This window comes from Buteo buteo, chromosome 17, assembly GCF_964188355.1.
Source record: "Buteo buteo chromosome 17, bButBut1.hap1.1, whole genome shotgun sequence".
NCBI lineage: Eukaryota > Metazoa > Chordata > Aves > Accipitriformes > Accipitridae > Buteo > Buteo buteo.
This window is the reverse complement of record NC_134187.1, coordinates 121,010-141,099: the sequence shown is the minus strand read 5'-3', so window position 1 is coordinate 141,099 and position 20,090 is coordinate 121,010. Positions and strand designations below refer to the sequence as shown.

General features: G+C 50.9%; 2 protein-coding genes across 14 annotated transcripts in view; one reads left to right on the top strand and one right to left on the bottom strand.

Moving 5' to 3' along the window:
* Positions 1-11,176, bottom strand: part of IFT172 (intraflagellar transport 172) — a 39,276-nt gene extending 28,100 nt beyond the window's left edge. The window contains exons 1-12 of the mRNA XM_075048776.1: positions 11,041-11,176; positions 10,822-10,965; positions 10,599-10,711; positions 9,979-10,018; positions 7,143-7,208; positions 6,679-6,758; positions 5,118-5,205; positions 4,040-4,254; positions 3,820-3,943; positions 2,662-2,757; positions 1,888-2,049; positions 104-157 (exon numbers count right to left, since the gene is read on the bottom strand). Coding sequence (XP_074904877.1) covers positions 104-157; positions 1,888-2,049; positions 2,662-2,757; positions 3,820-3,943; positions 4,040-4,254; positions 5,118-5,205; positions 6,679-6,758; positions 7,143-7,208; positions 9,979-10,018; positions 10,599-10,711; positions 10,822-10,965; positions 11,041-11,079 — 1,221 coding nt within the window. The 5' untranslated portion in view covers positions 11,080-11,176. The remainder of the gene's footprint in view (positions 1-103; positions 158-1,887; positions 2,050-2,661; positions 2,758-3,819; positions 3,944-4,039; positions 4,255-5,117; positions 5,206-6,678; positions 6,759-7,142; positions 7,209-9,978; positions 10,019-10,598; positions 10,712-10,821; positions 10,966-11,040) is intronic.
* Positions 11,065-19,340, top strand: LOC142040679 (uncharacterized). 13 transcript variants are annotated; one of them, XM_075048763.1, is made up of 10 exons: positions 11,065-11,374; positions 13,585-13,727; positions 14,255-14,367; positions 15,315-15,429; positions 15,814-15,886; positions 16,317-16,382; positions 16,527-16,611; positions 17,434-17,483; positions 18,341-18,426; positions 18,592-19,340. In XM_075048763.1, exons 1-10 carry the CDS (start codon positions 11,065-11,067, stop codon positions 18,892-18,894), a joined length of 1,344 nt encoding a protein of 447 aa, XP_074904864.1. In that variant the 3' UTR covers positions 18,895-19,340. The 13 variants fall into 13 exon arrangements, 12 of the variants coding, with proteins under 12 accessions (XP_074904864.1, XP_074904863.1, XP_074904862.1 ...); XM_075048762.1 differs by having other exon boundaries at positions 16,527-16,629; XM_075048761.1 differs by having other exon boundaries at positions 16,317-16,429; positions 16,505-16,611; positions 18,386-18,426.
* Positions 19,341-20,090: the final 750 nt, after the last annotated feature.

Sequence of the window (20,090 nt, the reverse complement as noted above, 5' to 3'; positions counted from 1 at the left end):
TTTTCCAGAAGTGCAGTTCACACTTTTTCTGCTGGTGCACACACAGCTTTACTCATCATTCAACTCATCATTCATGGGTAGCATCCTGTCCCATCCAACTTACATTCTCATTGTCGAAGAAGAACTTCTCATTCCCTCCAGATCCTTGCCAGGCTACCTACAAAGCAATGGCATCAAGTGAGCAAATGCCAGCCTGACAGCTCCTGCAGGGAACCAGGTTGCAGGCATTGTGGTCCACTGTCCAGCTCTCAACCCCCACAACAGATAGCAAAAAGTACACTGCAGAAGGGAACATGTTCCAGCACTTCAGCTGTCAACACTGTTGTTCAGTCATTCCCAGCTTGCAAGCTCCTCACTTTCCTCTCCTTTTTTTAACCTCTGCTTCAGACTCCTGTTCTCTTTGTGTAGTATCTTATTGCGTTCTGGACGAGAGGCCTTTATGTACTCCCTCTAGCCTACTCTTTCACAGGCACTTCTCCACATTCCTTAGACTAACTTTATTATAAAAAGCACCCCCAACAGTCCCTTTGCCTCCATAAGTCTTCTCCACAGAATCAGTGATCAGTGCTACCATTTGTGGGGGCAGAATCTCCACATCACATGTAGCAGAAACCCTTCTTTTTTGGGGTCATGTTAGCAATGACTGGTCAGCATAGTGCCAGTGGGGGACCAAATGATTTGGAATTTGAGAAGAGCACTGGATAATACAATGGTTACTGTGATGACAACAGGTAAGTGGTCAGAGGCAGAAAACTGAAAGCCAAAGCTGCAGCTGTCCTCTTCCCTCCTTGAGCAAGAGTTCCAAGTCACTGCTTCAACAAACTCCAGTGAGACAGCATGATGGCAAAGGGACTACTCACAACCCTATTCTTTATAAGAAGTGAGTATAGCTGTGCAACTGAAAGAAAAACTTCTCTGTGCAGTATGATGTAAAGAAACCTGGGAGATTTAGTCTGGCCAGATTTTCAGTTGGATTACCAAGTATCAGTATACTCCAACTCAAATCTGTAGTCAGGAGCTCCTGCTCCCGGCTAGGTTGATAAGCACACCATTAGCCTGATTAAAAGTATAAGATACCTGTGTGAACAAAGCAAATACGTCCTGAAGCCTATTTAATACTTTTATCAGACACTAACCTACTGCCCACGTTCTCCAGGCTTGGCATATAGGCTCAGCACTCAGTGCACTGTGATGTTCATGGTATGGACAGTTTTGCATGAACTGTGTGGTACCAGAAATGATACTGGCATAAGCTGTGGTACTGCAGTCATGAATGGTGGGGTTTTTTTGGTTTTGTTTTTGTTTGTTTTTATTTAAAAACACACTAAGATTCATACATTCACATCTGGAATGTACATATGTACAGCATCCAGTTTTGGGCCCCCCAGTACAAGACAGACATTGACAAACTGGAGCAAGTTTAGCAGAGTGCCATCAAGATGGTTGGGGCTGAAGCACTTGCACTGTGAAGAGAGGCTGAAGGAATCGGGCTTCTTCAGCCTGGAGAAGGGAAGGCTTAAGAGACCTCTAATAAGGTGATGCCAGGCTTTTTTTTTTGGCAGATGCACAGTGAAAGAGTGAGAAATGGTTATAAATTAAAACAGCAATTCCAAAGGTACTTAGGAGAAAAGCTTTCCCCTGTGAGGAGAGTAAAGCATTGAAACGGGGGACCAGAGGGACTGTGAGATCTGAGCAATGATATCTGAATTTAATATTAACCTTCCTTTGGGTAGGAAGTTAGATAAGAGACCTCCCAAGGCCCCTTCCAACCTGAATTATTCTATGATTCTTTGAAAATAGATGTATTGTTCCCACACAGAAAACATATCCTTTGAGTTACAAAGTTAAGCATTTGACACTCAAAAAATGCCATGGATTTTCCAGTACCTCACTGAGCTTGTTGGAGCTGATGTCACCCAGCAATAATGTGTCTGAGGTATGGGCCACCAGATATCTGTCTTTCCCCAAGATCTTCACCTCATCAATCTCATAACCATACTGAGATTTCAACACAACTCGAGTTCCTGTTGAGAGGTTCTTCACAATGACCTAGAGAAAGTGGGAAAATGCCATATAAGGCCATGCACAGAGGAAGAACTCAGACTTCTTCGCCATGGAAGATTATGCAACAGATGATACTTGGGTATTTAGATGTCCTCTCACATCATTTCACTCTGCTTTTTAAAGAAACCTCACCATTCCTTTTGTATGGGATGACAACTGTAGTAGCAGTGTGGGATTCTCACTTCTGCCATTTAGAAGTTTCTAGTTTAACTGGAGGACTACTTAGGCCACCGAGGATAAGACACCCTCTGAGAGTCCTGCTCTCTCTCCACTGACTAGAGGGGGGTGCCTAGACTCCTAGCTCACCCTTACTACCTGATTTTGAACGAGGTAAAGTTGGCTGAAGTTAAACCACTTAAGGAGCCTGCATTTGGCACAGAGGTACCGCCCACAAATTCACAAGCTAGGAAGTAAACTCCATTCTCTTTGCTCCTAGCCAATTTCCAGCCAGCCTTGACCCTGTCACTGGAATATCCCCTATGCCTTTCCCAACAAGTTGCTATAAACAAACCATAGGTGCAGAACTCCAAACATGTCTACTTTTAGCAAGCATCCCCTTTTCATCAAGAGACATTAGCTCATTGGATATTCTCTTACCTGGCTTGGTCCCACATATGTCATTTCAAATTTATTTTTGTAAATGCTTCTGCGAAGGCAGCAGTCAAATTGTTCAACTCCTCCACACATAGTGCCCTGGGGAAACAAACACATTGCACACAGTCAGTGAATTCTGTTAAGGAGAGATATTCCAGACCCTACTTACATGAGGAGGATCAGAGGTGAGACAAAAATCCACAGGTCCTGGCTGCTCTGGAGAACAAGGTTGAAGCCCCCAGATGCATGAGGAACAGCCCTATTTTGACTTTCTTGAGAGAACAGAAAGATTGATAAATTCTCAGAGAAACAGAGCTTACCAAATACTAGCACGTACATGGGAGAGGAAGAGAAGGGGTTAAAAATCACCTTTATCCTCATCTTCCCCCTTATCCTTCTCAGTTTCCCACTCCTCCCTTCCAGAAGAATCCTTCCACCTTTATCTCTTTCAACATCCCCATTCTTTTCACCTATCTCCTATCTCTTAGCCCCTTTTCCTTCTCTGCAAGTATTTGTTCACATGCTCAATTAATTCTCTGCCTGCAAGTATTTTGAGGATTCTTGATTGTTGAGCATAAAAAGATGCAAAAAACTATTAAAGTTGTAAATAGCAACCTTCCTAAATAATTTAAGTGCTTTAAAGAGTTATTCAACATAATAGAGACAGATTTGCAGAAAGATTAATTTAAAGAGCTTTAAAGAATTATTTAACTTAATAGAAAAAGGCAGATCAAGGCCCAACAGTTGAAAGTAGAAGACAGACAACTCTGAACTGAAAACATAGGACATAAACCTAGAGTATAAGTAACAGATCAGTTTTTATACTGCTTCTCACAGGTGCTCAGGGGAAAGAATGCTCATGAGACTGCTCTAGAGAAGCTATGCTGACCTTATTATGCTTCTGTGAAAAAAGGAGGACTGCTGCTGCTTGTCCATGATATTTTACAGCTTCATACTCTGCACACCGCACATCTGACTGCAGCAGTGTCTCTTGCACAAGGTCTTAGCCTAGGCACCTTGCATCACACACCCAGGTGATGGTGTGACCACTCTCATAAGCTCTCCCTGTATCACATCACTTTGTTCTTAGGAGCACACATAAGACTGTCTGTCCCTGGTGTGTGACTCATGGGCTCAGCATTGCTGACTGGTGATACAAACCGCACAGATGCGTGAACCATCCCTCTTCCATGCTAAAGCTGTGATGGTGTAGAGGTGAGCTATTTCTTTGGGTTTGCCTTCCTCCCAGGCACTGCGGCGTGGGCTCCAGTTCAAAACCCTTAACCTGTGAGAACAGATGAGAAAGCAAAGACATGAACAAATGTGTATGGCTGAAAAAAAAAGCACTATAAAGGGGAGACTTTACCATCAGGCACCATACCTATCATAGCTGCCAATGACAACAGACTGACCACCAGGACTGGCAGCTGCTGTGGTAAATTCCTTCTCTGATGAGTCCCGGCTATAGTCAAAGGTTTGAATCACATTGCCCTCCTTCCCATAAGCTACAATCTTCTTATCGCAGCCTGCAGCCACAATGCTGTTGGAAGCCCAGGCAAGGGCATAAGGAGGACAGGGATGCATCACCAACTTACCCTACAACAGACGAGAAAGAACATCCTGAAAACATGAACAGCTCTAGCCCCCAGCTGGCCTCTGTATTCAGCTATCACAATGAGACCAGTATGAGGCCCTTCTGTAAAGTTCAATTCATGGGGGTTGCTTTGTCTGCCTGCCCCAGTTTGTAGGAAGGTAGAAAGAAACCAGAGCCAAGAGATGTATCAACTATTCCACTCATTCAACTGGGAGAGAAGATTGCTGATGCCAGTAAGAAGACCAGTACTGTTAACTAGACTGGGATGCACTCTTAACACAGCAGAGTATATATGGGCCTTCAGCATATCATGGTAGAGAGCAGACATGCTCAAATTGCCTCAGTCAGAGAGAAAAGATCTGAGTGAGAATAGCATTCCCTTCACCACAGCCTGAAGCACAGAGACTACTCCTTTTGGGGAGGAGCAGGAGGCTCAGGAGACATGCTGGGTGCCTAGAGTACCCTGTCCACAGACAGAGCGTGAACTTGGGATTCAGGGTTAACTGGGATAACTCTACATTGCTTAGTGAGAAGACGACAATAGCTGTTCCCTGGAACCCTACCCATTCAAGCATCATTCTCCTGGACACTCTAACATCAGATCTTTCTGGACACCTGAAAAGCCTTACGTCTCATACACAAAAAAGTAACCTCCCCTCTTACCACCCCACTCTGTTATTTCAAAGCATTTAGTCACTGCTCTGTCTTCATCAATGCTCCATAATGCCTATGCTAGCAAACACAGACTGCAGCTCCTCTCCAGACTTCCACTCCCTCCACAGCGTGATCCCTTTCCAGAGCTCTTGAGCTGGGGAGTAGGCTGTGCAAACAGGGATTTTGCTGATTGAAGAAGGATCTTTGATACCTGTGATTCACCTGAGCCCTCATCATCAAAGAAGAAGCGTACTATGGTTCCATCTGCATGGCCAGACAGGATTCCCTTCCCCGACACACTGCAAAGAAACACAGACAGGTTGATGCAATATTGCAGTTAAACTTGCACCTTTATTTTCATATCCTTGCCCAGAGGAGCCAGTCCCAGGGTCATTGTTGATGTTCCTCATCAAAGGAACCTTCACCAAAGACAAGCTGGGTGATGAACACATGAATATCTAGTACCTGTATTGGTACCTGTAAAAACAAAGCACGCAAAAGTATGGAGATTGGAGAGTGGCCAGTTAAGTATCTTCATCATGTAAAATCACAATAACCAACTTCCTGTATTACTGAAATACAGAGAGGCTAAGTAACCTTAAGTGGAATAATGACTATGCACACAGTTTCTTATAGCAAGGTATATCAAGCAACCCTTGCATTGGAACTGTTCCAGAAGTGAGGCTGGATATTGTGACACCAGGAATCCCTAAAAGCAACACAATTTAGGGAAAAAAAACATCTAGACAAACACTCCAGGCCTAAGTCCATTATTTGCAGCATTAATGTCTTATGTATTTCTTGACACAAGCAGGGAGAAGAGAGCAAGGAAGAAGAAACAGGCCTAATGTAACGTACCTAGAAAGAACACACTTAAACAATGATTCAAGTACAGAATACAAATTCTATGAACACTGTAACAATCCAGGAATCATACATCTGTCTTCTGTTGATTCCAATCCCAGATTTGTCATTGATACCATAGGAATAACAGCATAAGTTGTGTTTAGAAATAAAATAAGAGGGGGAGAGAGTTGGAGGGGAGGTTTGGGGGAGAGGAAGGCAAATAGGGAAGAGAGGTGGAGGAAGGGGGGGCATGAAGAGACTGGAAGAGAGAGAGGAAATAGAAACCTTCTGGAATAGAGGCAAAGGCAGGCAGACTTTGGAGGGATTTCTCAGTGCCAGAAAGTCAGAGTCTTAGACTAGGTTTAGTTTTTTTAAATTTGTTTAGCACTCAAAAACCAGAATGACACCATTTAGTGAAAATCCTGCTGCTAGGACCATGACATATCTTAAATTTTTTAGGTAAAGGATACTAAAGTAGTTAAAATGAAAATAATTTAAAATTGCATTTTATGGTTATATTTCTAATTATAGCCTTGTCACAGTTTTATCTGGCAGAATATTTTTACTTTTTTTTAGCCCTTAAACTTGACTAATGTTAGTAATTAGCTAGGTGAAGCTGACAAATTTAATCTTTATAAAGTCATGGATTCAAATAAATCAATGTATGTAAGTAATCTCATGAGGACTTGCTTCCTGAAATGTGTTGGGGGGGGCAACAAAACTGCATGGGCCAGTGTGGCACAGGCAAGTATCAGATTTTAGGAAGGAATTCCTTTTGGAAAGCACAGTATTTTATTATCTCAACAAGGAACTGACAGCAGAAAGACCCTCTGGCAACCTCCCATACAGCCGCCAGTTATGCCAGGGCCAATAGGGAGCAGGAGACTGAGCCAAAGCAGTGTAGCCTAAAGCAGTGCCATACTCACTTGGAAGTCAGGGAGACCACATAGGAATCTGTCCCATAAATGGTTGAAGACTTGTTGTTCTTTGTATTTGCTAAACGAACCTGAGAAAGAGAATCTGATCAATGTTGCTTCTGTCTGCAGGATGTGAATTTCCCCCAGTGTAACATCCCCAGAGGTTTCCCAGTCCATGACCAGCACCAGAAATCACAGGAAGCTCATTGCTTTCTGGTAGGTTGGAGAAGTGGAAAAGTTGGAGTCACACTTGCACGTGTCTAGAAAGGCTCAGAAAAAGGACCAAATGATCCAGTAGAACCTCCAAGGACTGACTGGGAACCAGAAAGTTCAAGTCAGTGGTGTAATCCCTTTGTTGCTATTTCATGCCCAGGGCCACATAGTAATGGCTCCTACCCTGTAGCCCAGGTGCTTGCAGGCCCTGGTAGCCCCTGCATGGAAAAGAAAATCAGGCAAATAACAAGTTTCTCTACCTTTCCTTCAGCAAGACCAAAGACAATGATATTCTCCGCTGGCCACGATAAGCAGGTCACAGCACTCTGCCAAGGAGGAGGTAAAAAGAGAGGTAAGAGCTCCACCCTACTTGGCTTCTTGCCCCATCGCTACATAAGACAGCTCATGAACAGTAAAACAACTCAAACCAAGAAAGAGAAGAGATGGGGGCATTTGGACAGACCTTAAAGTAGGATTGAAGCCCTACGTGCCAAAGCTTAAACTAGATAATAGTGAGCTGGGGTAAAGTAACAGGCTTAGAAAGGCTAAAGCAGGGCATCAGAGTTATACCAGATGTGTTCAGTATGGATGCTCTTCTGAGAGGATTACTTATGGATCAGATGTGTAGTTTTCCAGTACAAAATCATGGCTATTTTAAAAGATTTTTTGCAGCAACAAGTATAAAACATAAAAATAATTTGACTCTGCCAGCTTCTGTAACAGATATGAGAATAATTGTACATTGGATCTTCATTTGACGAATCAGAAATAGTCCATGTTTTCATTTACAAGCAAGACAGTTATCAGATGCTACCAAGTAGGTCAGGTAGAAACAGGTTCATTGAATCCAAACCAAAGGTATTCTCAAAGTCTGAGGTAGGGGTCAGGATGAATAAAGCTGACCACAAAACCCAACTGTAAGAGAGGACCAAGAGAGTTAATGAAACTGTTTCACATTTAAACTGAAGGATTTCAGTCAATAAGAAGGCTGGTGTTTGGCACTGTGCCACCAGCACCAGCCTCACTGGCTCATCTGTTCCATTTTAGGCATCTGGGCCTGCTTTAGACATATATACACCCTCGTTTATCCATCTCACCTTCTATCCCCAGTCTTACCATTCACATCAGCAACCATAGCTACAAACAGATACCAAAATGTCCCTGGATACCTAAGCTGCTCATAATTTATATGTCCAACCAATGACCAAGACCCATTTTTTATTATACCTGTTTCCCAGGCATCCATTTATTTCCCTCATTATCTGCCAGACCCTTATTTTCAGTCTAACACAACCACAGGCAGCCCAGTGGTAGCTTAGAAACAAGCCTCACGAAGTGGTAATGTGTTCAGCTACTAGTGCAAAGAAGTCAAACTCGCACATACTCATCCTGACCCTCTAGCAGGATGCCTTGCTTGCCAGCAGAGCTGAATAGTGTCACTGTATTCACAAGATGTATAAGAGTGCCCAACAGGTTTTGCAAATGGCAGGAGAGGGAAAGGCTCAATAAATGATCTCTGATATTGACTGAACACACCAAAAATTCGTAAATAACAATATTTGGTTACAGGAGAAAACCGGACACAGTGGTAAAAACCCACACATATAGCATTAGAAAAAATAAAGGATTTATTATCATAGAAATGGTAGAAAAGACATGGGGAAAATGAGAGAATGAGAGAAAAGAGAAATGAACCACTACATGAAAAATACAAAAAACTTTACGCATGCTGTGCACAGCATCTAAGCTTGTGAAAGGCAAGCAGCCTCCCTCCAGGTGCTGCAGCAAAGGAGAGCCAGAGGGGCAGGAAGCTAGTCCTGCTAGCAGAATGCCAGCAAGTGATAAACAATGAAAGGACTCTCCAGTGAGGCTACAGGTACCCACACCCAGGCTAACCACAACGTACAGGAAAGGGACAAGTGGACACCAAGCCCCTCTTGCTCTCTTTTCTTCCTGACACTCTGTTCCAGTGTCACGACCACTCAGCACAGCAGCTCAACCAAACGCTGACCAACAGCTTTCTTCACAGCGCCAGAGCAACAGAATTACATGGGGCTCTCTCTTGCAGTCAGCAGCAAGTATTCAGAGAGGCTAGAAGGCTCTCCTAAGCCACCCTAAGAGCAGCCACAGTGGTGGGCCATGACCCAACCCTGAGATGAAGGCTTTCAATCCAGAGGCTGAGGCTGCTCTTCACCTGAGAGGCAGCTTGAGAAAGCCTGGCACAGAAACTCCAGCAACTCCATCAGGAGCAGCTCTGCTTATATCTTCTGGGGACTTGGCCCAGCAGGATGATTTCTCCTAACGGGTACTGGCTACTTCAGGGGACTATCTAGCAGAGAACTTCTCTAGCGACACAGAGAAAGTGGGGGTCATAGCGTGATGGCAACTGGCTGGAAAGCCTAGGGCAGCTGCTGGACATTTGCTCCTGAAGGTAAAAGAAGTAGTCAGTGCACTGCATTTTCTCATACAGATGGCTTTCTATGCAAGGAATTTATAACACCTTTGCCTTTTCTAGATACTTACATCAACCTCAGGAAAATCCTTGCCAGAGACCTACTGAGTAGACTGCTCTAACACATGCAGGCAGAGCTAGAGCAGCAGAACATGAAGAAGGCCAAGGAGATAACCTGACTGAAATTACAAACCTGAGGCCTTTGAACATGTGGAAACTGTGCAGTTTGACTGAATTCTGCACACTTTACATTTTGGTTAACAGGGAATCTTGGGGCTTAGAGTTGCCAACCTGTGAAAAATAGTTGGGCTCAGAGTCTCTCCTATTTTTCCCTTTCAACTCCCTTAAAACATTCTGTCCACTGATGCCTAAAGTAGTCCCCACAGTTTTGTAATTGACTGCATTGATAATTCAACAATTAATTACTGTGTTGTACCAAGGCATTATGAAGCCTCTGAAGCTTGGCAGGTAATACATGCCTCAAAATTTAAAGATTATCTTAGGATCTACCTACATCTTTTGGACATCAAGTACCACTGACAGTTTGGCCAATTACACCTGTAAGTATGAGCAGAGAGTCCTCCAATTGTCTTTATCCTACATATGCTGGAGAAAATGGAGTTAAACAGGAGTCTGGGTCTCACCGTTTGGATGAACTTGTTGCATATCACCTTCTTGTCACCCCTGCAGAAAAACGTAGACAAAAATGACTACTGGTGAAGCTAGTAATACTGCCCATTCTGGGTACCCTACTGTTTGTATTCAGCCTGTTTTAGTATTGCCATACACAGGCCATTTAAGTTTTGTACACTGGTTGTCTATCACAAGCCAACTTTGGGCAGAAAATTAAAAGAACCCCAACCTTTAAGCTTCCAAAATTCTGGTGACCTGAGCACCTTTAGCACACCAGGTGCCAGCAAAAGAGGCTGAAGTGAGGCAGGTGTGTGCCACAGCTCCACATCTATGAAATGGGGGACAGCAGCATGGGCTTTACAGCTACAGCTCCACAGAAGCTCAGCTGGCGCGTGCTCGCACTGGGCTCCACAAGGGCTGTGTCCAAGGAAATCCTATCTGCTGCTCTCCACAGAAACATCTGAGTGACTTCCTGCAGGTTAGATGATGTGCACCGCAGCATGTACTGGGCTGAGGACCAGGCCAGGACACTGACGCGGGTGGCATCAACGCCCAGAAAGCGCACTGTACAGCAGGAAGGAGAGTGCCGCCCCCTCCTCACGGGTGCTGGACACTCCACCGCCAGACTCACCACTCCTCTCCAATCCTGTAGACGTAGACAATGTTGTCTGTTTGGCCAATGGCGATTTTGGTGGAGTCCGGGGAGAAGGCCATGCCTTTGACCACGTAGCTTTTCCTGCCGTACTGTGGAGAGGATGGCAGCGTGAACCACAGGGGAAGGCTGGCCTTGCCCCGGGCACGCTCGCCCGGCCCACAGATGGCCGTGTCCCGGCGGCAGCAGGCCGGGCCCTCACCTTGGCGTCGGAGGGCTTGGTGGAGAACTTGTCGCGCCGCTCGCCCTGCTCATCGTACAGCAGCACCACCCGCTCCGCGGTGCACACAGCGAACCGGGCGCTGCTGGCCGACCAGGCCATGCAGGTCACCCGCGCGGTCCCGTCCTGCCAGGCACACACAGCCTCAGCACCGCCGCCCCCCGGCCCGCTCCCTCCCCGCCCGGCCCGGCCCAGCCCGACCTGCGGGGCCAGCAGGGTCCGCACATGCCGCAGCTGCATCGCGCCGAACACCGGGAACGGGACCGGCACCGGGACGGCCCCGCGCCGCCGCCGCCGCCGCCGCCGCCGGCGCCGGGCCCACCTCGCCCCGCCCCGTCGTTGCTCCGGCGACGCCAGCGCCTCCGCCGCTGCGGACGTCAGCGCGCCGAGCCCAGCGGCGGACGGCTCGGGCCTCCGGCCGACGCGACAGCGGCAGGCTCCGGCTCCGGCATGGAGGCGCTGCGGGCGGCGGGGCGTGCCGTGCTGCGGAGCCCGCGCCTCGCCCGGCACGGCTTGGGGCTCCGCCGGCGGCGCAGTGAGTGCGGGCCACGGGGGCCGGGGAGCGGGCGGGGGCCGCGGGCCGGGCGGGGTATCGCTCCGGGCAGGGAGCCCGCATCTCGGTCTGGTCGGGCCCGCGACGCGGCCGCTGCCTGCTGCGGGGCGCGGTGCGGGGTACGGCTGTGGCCGTGCCGTGGGGCCGCAGGCCGAGGCGGGCAGCAGCGCTTTGGGCTGCTTGCCTAGCCCTCCCTGCCACACTAGCCCAGCTGCCAGCCTCTTGCCCCGCTTTTAAATTGAGGCCACCCGCACCTGTGGGCTGAAAGGCCTTGGGCGGCTGTGACAGGCAGTGCCAGATGCTGGGACATGCTGTGCCTCATACGTGGGCACCCTCCCCAGCCTGTGCAGGCCTTGGGTCCCCCGAACCGCTGCGTCTGGTCCTTTGCAGGTGTGGACAGGCATGCAGTGAGTGTGGCAGGCCTGCATGTTGCTTGTTGCAGGCAGGCTGCCATGCTGTCTGTGGCATAGCCAGATCGGAGGCTGAGCCCAGAGACCCAGCAGGAAGGCTGTGCCTGAGCTTTCTCAGTCGCAGCTGTCCAAAGGCTTTGTCGGAGCAGCAGAGCTCACTCTGGCAGCCCTTGTATGTGTGGGCTGTTCTCAGAGAGTGAGACAGTGCTCTTCTAGCCTGGTACCAGGCGGGTTCCCTGGTAGTTGTCATTTGTGCAGGAGTATGCTGTGCAGATAAGGTCTCCTAATTTCCCTGTGGGTTCAGGTTATTCCAATTATGAGTCAGAGCCTTCTGCAAGTGTGCCAGTAGTGTTCAGGGAGCTAATCCCAGGAAAGAGATGAAAAATAGCCCTGAAAGTATTTGTGTGAACAGTAGATAGCTAGGCAATTCCCAGGGAAGTGTACAAACCTAGCGTTTGTAGCAGTGTGTGTAACTTCTGCGTTCCTGTTCCTTCCCTCCTCTGTGCACTGAATCCCCGGGAAGAGAGAGACTGTGACTCCCTGTGTCTTAGCCCTTCTGCATATCTCCTCTCCCACCATCCTTGTGCTCTTTGGGATTTGAGGAAAGTAAATGTGTGCTAACATCTGCTTCAGTTCTTCTTGAAAATTATCACCAGGAAGTGCTTGGCACAAGAGAATTGTTCCTTTGTGTGTGGCACACTAGTCTGGTAACTAAAGCTTTTGCTTTCGATGAGAGTCAACTTTCTGTTGAAGCCAGTGGCTTTGTCTTGTGGGAGTAGATGTCAAATGGATGCTTCTGTGGTGCTTGCTTTGTGTGTTCTCTGCCAACGGTAGTGGTGTCGGGACCAACTGTAGGGCCAGGGCTCCTTCTCCCACCAGCACATCTGCTGTGTGGCAGAACATGCTGGTGAAATGGACTGGTTTCTGAAGGAAGCTGGAGATGCTGACAACTGTCCCTAGGGAATCTTTCTTGAGTGAACAGACTCTGCCCACTGGAGTTTGTTTTGTTTTTTCTTGACTGCAGCGATGGGGTTTGAAAAGAGAGGACAGAGGAAACAGAAGCCAGTGCCCCTTTAATTCTATGACCTGCAAAGTAATGCACATGGGAGCTCTTTTCCCTCTGTGCACTGGAGTTCATCCATAAGATGTGTTTTCCTGGAAGCTAGTTTGCATCCTTGAAATACCAGTCTGAGCTCTTCCTTAACACAGAATCTTTGTGGTGCAGTTGCTTCCCAGTCACCTCAGCTTGGATCATGAGTGCTGGACAAGCTACTCCTTCCCTGGCAGCCTGCTGCTGCCAATGATAGCTACCAGGCGGTTTGGCTTTGGTTCTACTGGAACAACTCGGGGATTTTGATCTGACCGAGTGTGGCAGCAAATGCTGCTGTTCCTGAGGTGTGCCAGTGGCTTAGGTGGGAGAGATGAATGGAGTATAGAGAACATCCTGCTTGTAGTGAAATAGATGGGACCCAGGAATGCAAGGTTTTTGCAGATAGCAGTGAACACTGCAGCATCTGAGGCCCTATGCAGATATGCAGGAGCTTACTATCTGTGGTGACAGAGCCTGTACTTCCAGGGATGGAGACTAAAGCTTTGATGGTGAATTGTCCTCTCATTCTGTTCCTCTTCCAAGAATGTCACAGAGCCAGAAGAGTGCCCTGCTGAGTGCAGGTAGCAGCACTGCTGCTGGGAGCAGTGAAGCTGCAACAAGGTGGGGTGGCTTTGCTGGGTCTAGCCATAGGGCTGCTGGCACATGGCTTCTAAAGCATTTTGTCTTTACAGAGCTTCCTGAGAGCTGGGCTGATATGCAGGAGCCGCTGCTTGAGGGGATGTGCTTCACACTCAAGTATCTAGGCATGACGCTGGTAGAAAAACCCAAAGGAGAAGACATGGCTGCTGCTGCCATCCGCAGGATCGTGGCCACGGTGAGAGCTGGCCCTGGGGTCCTGCTGTGCTGGGGTGGAGAAGAGCCAATTCAGAACTCAGCCCCTGGACTCCAGGAGGTGTCCGTGTCCCAGCCCTGAACCCTAGTGAGGGACCGTGCTGTTCCCAAGAGGAGGGTGGCATGCAGGAGGCTGGCTGGTCTCTGCCTCTGTGCTGTGGGGGAAGTTGTCTTCCTGCAGGACAGCCACTGCTGCCTGCTCCCACCCCAGGAACATGGCTAGGAGCAGAACTGTGCCTGTCACAGCACAGAGAGGAGGGTGAAGTACTGGGAGAGGTGGGGTCTGTCCTTTCCCATGTGCATGGCAGTAGTGTGAACGGATTCCAGGGGTGTTCTATGCAAGGCACGCCTGATCTCCAGGCTCTGCTTTCCCATCTGTACAGCAGGAGCCTTTGCAGCAAGGGTCCAGGTGGGTGGCACGGCATACAGAGTCTGGAGGACTCCTGCCAGTGAGGGGGGGTGAAGACCCTTGCCAATTTGCAGAGGTGTCTGGTGTCTCCCCACTGCCAGGCACGGGTGGGAGCTCGCAAGTTCCAGAAGGTGATTCTGACAGTGTCTCCGAGGGGCATTTCGCTGCAGGATGCAGACACAAAGGAGATGGTTGAGAACATCTCCATCTACAGGTGGGCATGGCATGTGGACGGCCTGGGTGTTCCCCAGCAGCCAGCTGGAGACTGATGGGATCTTGAGCAGCCAGGGAAGGTTGGGCCTTCTGTCAGTGGTACCTTCAAGCTTAGGTCTTCCTTTGGCTCCCTGAGGCCTGTGCCCTCTCCCTGCTGTGCCCCACGGCACTGCCTGGGACTGAATACAGACAGGGCCCTGGGCAGCCTTGAGTTTTGGGTCAGTCCATCTGTCTTTTTACTGGGCCCTGCTTGTCTCTTCTGGCATGCAAGCAGGGTGTCGAGGCTGATGGTTGGAAAGCCCCACAGATAGCGCAGGACTGCATGTCTGTCTCTCTCCACTGACACAGGACCGCCCTTCTGGCTGCAATGGCATGAGGGTGCCATAGACTGCAGCTTATTTGGGCTAGCTAAAGGCAGTTGCTGTGAGAGCTGATGTGGGGTTTTTTAACTGCTGCCAGCTGTGCTTTGGCTGGGTTGGGTGTCTGCGGGTGCTGGGTGTGAGGGGAGCGTGGCTGCAAGCTGGTGGCTAGATTGGAAGCAGAGACAGGACATCTCTTTGGTGCAAAATTTGGGTCTCAGCACAGAGATGATGTGCCAAGGCAGACCATCCTACTGGCTGGCTCCAATTATGTCCGTGGAGGCAATCACCCACCCTTCTGTGCAACTTGTCTCAATGCTTGAGTTCATATGTTGGGTTGGACCGGGCATCGGAGGACTGAGGAGCACACTGGGGCAGTATAGGAGGGGATGCCTGTGGATGCAGTGATCTCTTACCAGCTGTAGGTGCCAGGAAGCCTCTGGCCCCTGCTGTGGAGTTGGGCTGCCTGATCATCTGGACCAGATGAAAGCCTCAGGCTGTCAGCACTGCTTGTTGGTGTTCTGGGAGCACAGCAGGAGACCTGTGCTGGGGTCCCTTATCACCCTGAGCAGCTCCTCTCTGCCTGCAGGATCTCCTACTGCACAACAGACAAGCTGCAGAACAAAGTCTTCGCTTATGTTGCCCAGAGCCAGGACAGCGGGGCACTGGAGTGCCATGCCTTCCTCTCACCCAAGAAGAAGATTGTAAGCACTTCCCTTCTGCTCTTGGCTCTGTGAGGTAAGGGTGGGAGCAAGGGCCTTCCTTCTCCCCCTTCAGAGAGAAAGAGCCCTTACCTCTCTGCACCTCAGCTGGAAATGGAGTGAGGGAGTACATGTGCTCACACTGCAGAGGCGGGTGGTGAGTGAAAGGAGGTTCTTCTGTCCCAAGCTCCTCTGGGATCTCCTCTTGGGGATGGCTGACCCACATGGGTAGATAGACACAGCATTGAGCTCTGGCCTTCCGTGTGTGTGCTCTGCAGAGAAAGGCAGCAAGAGAGGCCTGGGGGCTCTCAGATTTCATGGCAGTGGGGTTGCCTTGGCTTGAGGGCCCAGATGGAAGCAGGCGTTCCTCCTCTTTCTTGTACACAGGCCCAGGCTGTGACTCTGACCGTGGCCCAGGCCTTCCAGATGGCACTGGATCTCTGGGAAGCAGCACATGCAGGTAAGAGGAATTTCTCAAACGTGTCCCTCTGCCTAGACCTGGGATTGGGGTCTCCAGTGTGGGACCCTGTCTTGGGCTGTGCCGAGGAGAGATGGCTTGCTGCCCGGCAGGTGAAACACACCAAGTAGGGAGAGTGTTGTCCTTGCTGTTGTGTTCTTTGCCACTGCCCCACATGGGGAGCCTGCCCTATCTCTGGCTGGGGTGGGGGGCATCCCTGCTATCAATGCTGAACTCTTCTGCATTGCTGAGCTGTAGCACAGCTCAGAGCCCTGTGGTACCTGCCCTGAGCAGTGATCCTGCACCCTTGTTTGCACTTTTCCCCAAGCACAGCAGGGTTATCTGTCCCTTGCCCACAGTCCTGCCTGTACATCCACTGCTGGGCCTTCTCCAGGTTGCAGGCACTAACTCTGCTGCTTTTGCCCTGTCCCAGGCTCTAGGCAGGAACAGCCCCTTCACCCTTCATGTGTCTTGGAGAGCAGTGAGCCCAGCAGACCAAGTGAGCCAGCCCCCCCAGGGAGCCCTCCCTTCAGACACCGGTTTGGGGTACAGTATGTGCAAGTCTGGCCCATGCCCAGGGCAGTCTTGCATTAGGGCAGGAAAAGAGTAACCCTTACGCAGCTCTTTCCTCCTGGCCTTCCAGGACCCTGTTGGTATCTGCGCAGCCTCCCTTGCACGTGGCGGCCTGACGTGAAGAGAGAGGCACTGTGCTCTGTCTGGCTCACGAGGCAGGCGCAGTTTCTCAGGTGGTCTTTGCTCCAGCTCTCCTGTCAGGCCCAGCATTGCTGCAGCCCTCAGCCCTGCTCTGCTGGCACTGTCAGACAGGGAGCTGGGACCTGCTCTGCATGCTTGGTGCCATGACTAGGGGTGAGACACTGTCTCTGAAGAAGAGGACCCTTTGGTCATCATCTTGCTAGCCTGGGCTAAGGCTCAGCCCTGCCCATCTGCACTATACTTACTGCATGTCCAGAGCCAATCAGAGCATTGCCAGTGTTGCCGGTCTCACTGTGTCCCTGCCCAGGAGCCTCTGGATGCTTGGTCCTTGGCCTCATGCTTCCAGTGCTGGCCCACCCTGGCAGTGCTTGGGGTCCTACTTGCTTACAACCTGCTCCTGGGTGGTCCTCTGCCTGGCCCTCCAGCTGTAAGGTGTGCTCACCCCTCTCCTGTCTCTGGGCAGAGGTGTGCTGTGTGCAGTAGCTGTCTCAGCTTGTTCCCCACTCACAGCCTGTGTTTGGTGCTTTGCTGGCTGGAGGGGATGTAAGAAGTGCCGTGGTCTGTCTCTCCCCTTGTGCGGCTGTGTGCCTGGGCCCAGAGGATTTCAGCAGCCCGGCACTGCAGGTGCCATCTCTCCCCCTACTGCCTGTAGGCACCCTTTGTCTGTGTCATGCCTGGTGGGTGACTGTGTCTTGTGAAGGGGCCAGGGACTGCCCTGCTGCTCCAGAACAGGCTCTGGGCAGCCCAGCCTCGCTCCTGGCAGAGACATGCCCAGGCAGTGAGGTGTCATGGTGGGTTTGTTTTGTTTTGTTTTGTTTTGTTTGTTTGTTTGCCAGGAGGAGGAAGAGGAGGAGGAAGATGATAACATCGGTGAAACCTTATCTGGGTAGGTGGTGAGCTGCTGCTTGTGTTCAGGGATCTCTCTGATGAACCCTGGCCTCTGATGAACCTCTGTGCCTCATGCAAGGGAAGCTGCTGGGGCCACGGGCACAGTGGGAGCATGGAGGAGATCTGATGGGAGCAAGTGGGAGCTTTCTGCTGCTTTCTCTGCCTTTGTCAGCTGAAAGGTTGAGTGAACGGGGAGCTGAGCTGTGGAGGGGCAGATCTTGCAGTTCAGCTTTTGCAGTGGAGCTGTGTGGGGCAGATGCTGACCCTCAGGTTGAACCCAGAGATGCTACTTGTTTTCTGTTTCTGCCACTCTTTTCTGAGGCCAGCCTATCCAGACATGCTTCTCAGGTGGGACTCAGAGTTGTCCCTCTCCTCCCACTGATTTCCCTGGGGCTTGGACCAGGATGGAGGCCTGGTCATGCTGACTTCTGTGTGGACTAGGGCCTGGGGCTGAGCTTGCTGGTGTCTGTCCTGTGCTTGGGAGGAGCTGGTGGTACCAGTCTGGCAGTGGAGGATTAACCCATAGGTCTTTGCAGAAGTGCCTGTGGTGGTGGGTGTGAGAGGCCTGTTCCATTGTGGCTGTTTTCCATGTGTCTGTCAGCTGACACCTGGCTGGGGTCTGTCAGCGCCACAGGGCTGAGCCTGGTCTGAGCTGGCATCAGCTGGGAACCAGTGCGTACACAGACTGGAGCTATGTATGTGGCTCTGTGAAGTGCCAGCCCTTTGTAGGCAGGACAGGCTGGCCTGGGGAAAGGGTTTGGTAGCAAGTGCGCTAGGGCCTTCTGCACTCTGAGTGCCTGGTACTGCTGCGCCATGCCTGTGTTGTCAGGGTCATGAGCATGCTGCATCTCTCAGCAGGCCTTGCTTGGGGTATGATGGGTACTGTGTTCTCTTCCAAAGCAGCGTGGAGGAGGTGGGGAAGGGAGCCCACAGCCCAGCAGGTAAGTTGCTTCCTTCAGTGCTGCTTTGCCACATCCCCCAGCATGTCCTCTGCAGGAGGAGGGGGCTGATGGCTCACCTGGGAAGGTCTGTTTCCCCTCCTAGGCTGTGCTGGGTTCCCAACTGCATGCCTCATGGACCAGGTCTTCCTCCCTCTTGCTTTTCAGAGTCAGCATTTCTTGTGCCCAGGGCAAGCTCTCCTACTGCACAGCTACTGTGCTGCCGCTTGGGGCAACCCCCAGACAGCTGGAAGGGGCTGGGAGGGGTCAGAGACCTCCCCACAGCTGGCCCTGGGACTGCTGGCCCCAAGACTCCCCTGGGCTAAGCCAAATCTCTGCAACAATGGACCAGCCACTCAGGATTCACCCTGTGCCTGCACCTGGGCCAGACAGTGCCTGCGCCTCCCCCTGGCACTGCCCACCAAGCAGGGGGTCTGCTGGCACCGCTGCCATGCAGCGCACAGACCGTGACACCTGTTCCTTGTCCTGCTCTCCGCCTGCATGAACCGCCTCAAACTGCAGCTGCTCCCTGCTCCCAGCTCAGGCTGCTGGACCGGTGCTCCTTGCTCTGCCCGCTCGCAGTGCATGCAGAGCTACCCCAAGTGCTCTGAGCCTGCAGGATGCAGCCAGTGCGCCTTGGACTGCACTGTCTCACCTGCTTTGCTTGTTTCTCCTGCCTTGCTCCTCGTGGTGGCAGTTCGGTACCAGGTGAGGCTGAGCAGCCCCCTGGAGATGGTGGAGGACTTGCTCGGCATGCATGACCGTTAGGGAGCGATAGCTCTTGGCCTGGAAGAGTGAATGAGGAAGGCCTTGCCCCTGCAGTTCAGCCCCACACCCTCTCATGAGTGAAATGAGCTTGTTTTTAAAGGAAAGCTCTGCCTTTATAGGGAAATAAACTGAGTTTTTTACTATTGTCATTTGGGTTTGAGTGCTGGATGGGGTGTCATGCACAAGTGTGCAAGGTACTGTGTCTCTGCTGCAATGCCTGGGGTGAGGCTTCCTCACGTGTTGTGAGGGCCTGGGCTGTGCCCTGAGATGATGGAGCCTGCAGCTGCCCTGGAGCTCCCATGTCTTCCTCGGCTGCTGGCCCTGAGGGAGCTGTTCCCCCTATGCTGAGGGCTGCTGGGGCCCAGGGTGGCCCTTGTTATCTGGGGGGGGAGCTGGTCCAGGCTGTGCTGGACTGGTGTGGCTTGAGCACTTGTGAACATCATCTGCACTGATGGGAGCTGACGGCTGACCATGCTGAGGCCGGGGAGGACACAAGCCCCCTGCATCACAGTGGGTCTCAACCTCTCCCCTGTGTTCCTCCTCTGCTCTGGGGTGCCTATGCCCTGCTGCACACCTGGCTGTGGTCTGGAGACATGGGTAAGCCATGCACTTGGTTTCCTTCCCCAGATAAGAGTAGGGGAGGCTGCAGCCAGCAGGATGTCTGGTTTCTCCAGCAAGTAACAGTTTGCAGCTGCTTTCTGGCTGAGGACCTTGCTGCTGGGTTCCTGTCGTATTGCAGCACATCTCCCCTTCTAAGGCTGGTGACACTGACAGCCCCAGCTGAGCAGTACTGGCTGTGTGCAGCCTGAGATGGCAGAGCCAGTCTCCCAGCAAGTGCTGCAGGCAAGTGCTGTGGGGAGGGCTTATGCTCTGGGGAGGCTTGGGTCCCTGCAGGTTAG

Bases quoted from the DNA above. Each gene is read 5' to 3' on its own strand.
- LOC142040679 (XM_075048756.1), top strand. From the start codon at position 11,065: ATGCCGCAGCTGCATCGCGCCGAACACCGGGAACGGGACCGGCACCGG. The intron at 16,430-16,504 runs GTACAGTATGTG...ACCCTTACGCAG, and splicing joins CCTTCAGACACCGGTTTGGG to CTCTTTCCTCCTGGCCTTCC. The intron at 17,484-18,340 runs GTAGGTGGTGAG...TGCATCTCTCAG, and splicing joins ATCGGTGAAACCTTATCTGG to CAGGCCTTGCTTGGGGTATG.